This window comes from Propithecus coquereli, unplaced genomic scaffold (assembly GCF_000956105.1).
Source record: "Propithecus coquereli isolate 6110/MARCELLA unplaced genomic scaffold, Pcoq_1.0 Scaffold2, whole genome shotgun sequence".
Taxonomy (NCBI): Eukaryota; Metazoa; Chordata; class Mammalia; order Primates; family Indriidae; genus Propithecus; species Propithecus coquereli.
Window position 1 is genome coordinate 8,826,869 of NW_012144966.1, and position 5,532 is coordinate 8,832,400.

General features: G+C 36.9%; 1 protein-coding gene across 2 annotated transcripts in view; it reads left to right on the plus strand.

Annotated features, from left to right (window-relative positions):
• The window catches only part of KIAA1429 (KIAA1429 ortholog), a 74,738-nt gene that overhangs the window by 19,136 nt on the left and 50,070 nt on the right, over positions 1-5,532 (plus strand). For both annotated transcript variants that reach the window (XM_012643630.1, XM_012643631.1), the window contains exon 3: positions 4,810-4,896. In XM_012643630.1, coding sequence (XP_012499084.1) covers positions 4,810-4,896 — 87 coding nt within the window. The remainder of the gene's footprint in view (positions 1-4,809; positions 4,897-5,532) is intronic.

Consider the following 5,532-nt stretch of genomic DNA (forward strand, 5'->3'; position numbering starts at 1 on the left):
ATCAGTTAATACCAGTTTGATGGTGAGTACATGTGGTGCTTGTCTTTCCATTCTTGGGATACCTCACTTAGTAGAATGCGTTCCAGCTCTATCCAAAAAATATGGAACGCTTCACGAATTTGCGTGTCATCCTTGCGCAGGGGCCATGCTAATCTTCTCTGTATCGTTCCAATTTTAGTATATGTGCTGCCGAAGCGAGCACTAAACTCTCTTTTTGAAAATGTTTTTTGACTAAAGATTGTCTTAGAAACGTATTCTTAAGTGCAAAAATTTAAGATAGTATTTCGTAAGTAATAAAATCCTGAAACTTTCTTCAGTTATGGTTATGCTGCATTGTGATTAAACTCTAGATTTTCTATATAATGAATATGTCATCTTAAACTTGAAAAGAATAATTATTTGACCTAAGTACTAGGTAAGATTTTTCTTTATTCATCATTTTTTTTTTTTAAGTTGGTGGATGTCAAGCACAGTGGCTCGTACCTGTAATCCCAGTGCTTTGGGAGGCCGAGGTACAAGGATCATTTGAGGCCAGAAGTTTGAGACCAGTGTGGGCAACATAACTAGACCCACGTCTTTACAAAAAATAAAAAAATAGCTGGTTGTGGTGGTGTGTACTCATAGTCCCAGCTACTTAGGAGGTCAGGAGGCTGAGGTGGGATGATCCCTTGAGCCCGGGAGTTCAAGGTAGCAGTGAGCTATGATTGTACCACTGCAGTCCAGCCTGGGTAACAGTGAGGCTCTGTCTCTAGATGAATGAATGGATGATTGAATGAATGAATGAATGTATGTTGGCAGAAATAGGTTTACATTTTCCAAAATACTCTGGGGTGGCATAATCAAATAGATGAAGTATTTTTAAACTGACTTTTCTCTTGAAAATAAGTAAGATGTAGTTTGAATATTAAGAAATTTATTTTTTATTACATTATTGCCTTATTGTATGATTTTATGGTATCAGTTTTTATGACTTGGTGATCTTCTTAGCCTGATATGTCTTTTTATTATTTTGTAGCTTCAAGTTAGCCAATAGCTGTAACTAGCAAGTAATTATTTGATGTTTTCTCTAAGTTACTGTGAGAAATAAAATGTAAAATCTAGTCTCTAACATGGGGTTATAGATAGCTTTAACTACTAACATAAAATAGAGAAATTTGATCTTTGTTGTAACATGAATAATCATTATCTTCTGATTTTAATTATAGGGTTGGATATATAAGCCAAATTTTGGCTGTGGAAACATGAATATATATCATAAATATATTAAATATACCTAGTATTGTATATTAGATATATATAATAAATACTAATATATCTTACATGAGTTTATAGCTTATAGCCTAGGTATTAGTTTTATGTATCCATATCACATTTCATTCTGGGCATGCTATGGATAACTCAATTTCTATCATATAAAAGAGTTAAACTAGCTAAATCATGATCAAGTGTTATGGGACAGATTCAAAGTTAAGGGCTCATTTCTTCATAATTGTGAAAAAATAGTTTGTTAATTTTAGAAATAGATATAAAATCTCCAAAAGTACCATTCAAAAATTAAAAGATACAAAATAAAACAATAAGATGTTTAATTAATGCTTGCAATGAACGATCATTATAATTGACTTCGTATCTTTGATCCATGTTTAAGAAAATTAAAACTCATGTTTTCCTATATGTTTCTTTCTTCTTTACCTGTAAAGGGAGATGTATGTAGAATTGTAAAGATGGGGTATCGATAATATATCTGACAGTCTTCTCTACTTGTACTACTTTTGGTCAAGCAAGACCTATTAGTTATCTATTTTTCTATAACAAATAATAGCCTAAAACTAAACATTTATTATTTCACATTGTTTCTGAGGGTCAGGAATCTAGGAGTGGCTTAGCTGGCTTAGGTTCTCTCAGGAGGTTGTAGTCAAGATATAGGTTGGGGCTGGAGAATTTGCTTGTGGCTCAAGTGGCTCCTGGTAGGAGGTTTCAGTTCCTTGCTAGGAGATCCACACCATGGACTTGCTCATGGCATGGCATGGCTTGCTCCAGAGTAAGTGATCCAAGAGTGAGAGAGCGCATGCCCAAGAAGGAAGCCACAGTCAGTGTGTTTTATAACTTAATATCAGAAGTGACATTATCACCTTTACCATATTGTATTGGTTACATATTCTGCTGGTACAGTATGGGAGGGAACTACACAGGATGTGAATGCTAGGAAGCTAATGGAGTCACTGGGGGCCATCTTGGAGGCTGGGTACCATAGCAGGCAAACTGGATCTCTGCCATTAGCTACAATGAGTAGGAGTATTGATTTCATTTTCCTTCTTCTTATCCTTTTTCCTTTTCTTAGCTAAGGATGAGTGGCTCTTCGTGTTTAATAACTCCAAATATAAAAGTATCAGAAACAGCTTTATACATGATTAATACGTTACAGAACAGTGAAATAAAGTATTAACACAATAAAACAAATCTAACTCAGGAAGACTAGAATCTCAAAGTTGAAAATAATGTTAGAGATCAAATGATATCTGTGAGCATACTTTACAATAGTGTTTTTTCTCTTTATAAAATTCAGAAATGCATAGGTAAAGTTAAAATCCCTGTAATTTCTCTATTCCAAGAGAATTTTAACTTTTGGTATTTTGTGGGTTTTAATGTGTGTGCGTGTTTATGTATGTATGTGTGTATGTATATTATATTGTTTTTTTACCAGTGGTAAATATGTGAGGTTAGGTTTTTTTATAGTCACCAAGTTGTGAGATAAAAGTCTAATGCAGTCAGATTACCTTAGATTCTTTAAATCACTTTTCAGTGACTAGCACCTGAGCCTTTAGGGCGTCAAACATAAAGAGTTTGCATTTCAGCTCTTTTCCCTTTTCTTGAGATGTGAGAGTCCAGGGTCTAGTTTGAAGAGGAAGGGAAGAGGGGGAGACTAGAGTTGTTGGGCATATATGGTTGAATTCGGGTAAGGTAAATGTATGTTGTTACTCTGACCCTACTGTGTATTTTTCTTTGTATTCCTGTATTTCATTTAATGATGTGTCAGGAGTACTTTCATATTATTAAATATTATCTGAATTTATGATTTCTAATAGCTACATAGTCTAAGGAATAAATGTGTTGTAATTTATTTGATTAGTCTTTTTTGTGGGGACCATTAGATGGTTTTTTGTTTTGTGTTTTTTGAGACAGGGTCCCCTTCTGTTGTCCGGTCTGGAGTGCAGTGGCATCATCATAGCTCACTGCAACCTCCTGCCTCAGCCTCCTGAGTAGCTGGGACTACAGGCACACACCACCAAGCCTAGCTAACTTTTCTATTTTTTGTAGAGTTGGGATCTCTTGCTGTGTTGCTCAGCTGGTCTCAAATTCCTGTGCTCAAACGATCTTCCTGCCACAGTATGGGGATTGCAGGCATGAGCCACCACACCTGACCCCTTAGATGGTTTTTAGTTTTCAAATTACAAGTAGCAGTATGTGATGAGTATCCTCTTGAAAAAAATCTTTGTTGCATATTAGTGTTTCTGAAGAAACACTTCCTAGAAAAAAGTGAATCAAATGGTGTGTCTTGGTCCATTTTGTGTTGCTATAATAGAACACCACAGACTGGTAATTTATAAAGAAAAATAATCTATTTCTCACATTTCTGGGGGCTGGGAAATCCAATATCAAGGTGCTAGCATTTGACAAGGGCATTCTTGTGTCATCACATGGAGGAATGCAGAAGGGCCAGAGGGCGCAAGAGAGCAAAAGGAGATTTAACTTGCTTTTTTCTTTTCTTTTTTTTTTTGAGACAGAGTCTTGCTCTGTTGCCTGAGCTAGAGTGCTGTGGTGTCAACCTAGTTCACAGCAACCTCAAACTCCTGGGCTTAAGCAATCCTCCTGCCTCAGCCTCCTGAGTAGCTGGGACTACAGGCATGCGCCACCATGCCCGGCTAATTTTTTATATATATATACACATATATATATATTTTTAGTTGTCCAGATCATTTCTTTGTATTTTTTTTTTTTTTTTTTTTTTTAGTAGAGACGGGGTCTCGCTCTTGCTCAGGCTGGTCTCGAACTCCTGACCTTGAGCGATTCACCTGCCTCGGCCTCCCAGAGTGCTAGGATTACAGGCATGAGCCACCGCGCCCGGCCAAACTTGCTTTTTTCTTAAATAACAAGCGCACCCACGCTAACTAACCCACTATGGGATAACTAACCTACTGCTCAGGTAACAACATCAATCCATTCATGAGGGCAGAGTGCCCTCATGACCTAATCACCTCTTATTAGGGCCTGCCTCCCCACACTGTTGCTTTGAGGAGTAAGTTTCCAACATATGGTAATACCTGTAATCCCAGCACTTTGGGAGGCTGAGGTGGGAGGATTGCTTGAGCTCAGGAGTTGGAGACCAACCTGAGCAAGAGTGAGACCCCTATCTCTCCCAAAAAGAAAAAGAAAATCAGCTGGGCATTGTGTGTGCCTGTAGTCCCGGCTACCTGGAAGGCTGAGGCAGAAGGATCTCTTAGAGCCCAGGAGTTGGAGGTTGCAGTGCGCTACAGTGACACCACTGCACTCTACCCAGGGCGACAGGGTAAGACTCTGTCTCAACAACAATGAAAAAAAACAAGGAAATTGAGTACCCCTCCTCACAACTCTCCACCCCTTCATAAAAAAAAAAAGAAAAAAAAATCTATATTTTTGTTATTTAAATCTTAGGAATGTTATATTCTAATTCTAGAATTGCTCTTAACTTTGTACTTACTATATTTTTTTGTTTTAATTTAGGAACTGATTATTACAAAGGCTGATATTTTGACTTTGTTTTATTCACAGGGAGACATCGCCACATACATTTCAATTAGACTTATTCTTCAACAATGTAAGCAAACCAAGTGCCCCAGTTTTCGATAGGTTGGGAAGGTATGTACCTGTTAGGTAATTTCACTAGTAACTTATGAGTTAGTAAGCAAAACATTTTTATATGTTAGCTAGAAGAAAAGGATGTATCTGCTGGTAGACCCAAGAATGCAGGGTTTAATTTTATCAAGGCAATATTAAATGTCTCCTAAGGAGATGTTGAGTATATTTACAAAATAAAATTTTAAATGTGTGAAACATTCCCCGTCTTTTGTTTGCTTTTTGTTCATACCTGCATTTGTTATACTCGTGATACTTTCACACAGTTTAATAGTAACCATCTAATTTGGAAAAGATTGCTTTTTGATTCTTAAATAAAATTATATAAACACATTGTGAGCTGATATTTTATGTCTTTTATGTCATACTACTTTGTGATTTAAAATTCTGTGGTCACATTTTGTAAAATGAGACTTTTGTTAATAGATACTCTCTTTTTGGATTATTTAATGCATACAAAGTATCATTAAAACCGGTTGTGGGCCGGGCGCGGTGGCTCACGCCTGTAATCCTAGCACTCTGGGAGGCCGAGGCGGGCGGATTATTTGAGCTCAGGAGTTCGAGACCAGCCTGAGCAAGAGCGAGACCCCGTCTCTACTAAAAATGAAAAGAAATTAATCGGACAACTAAAAATATATA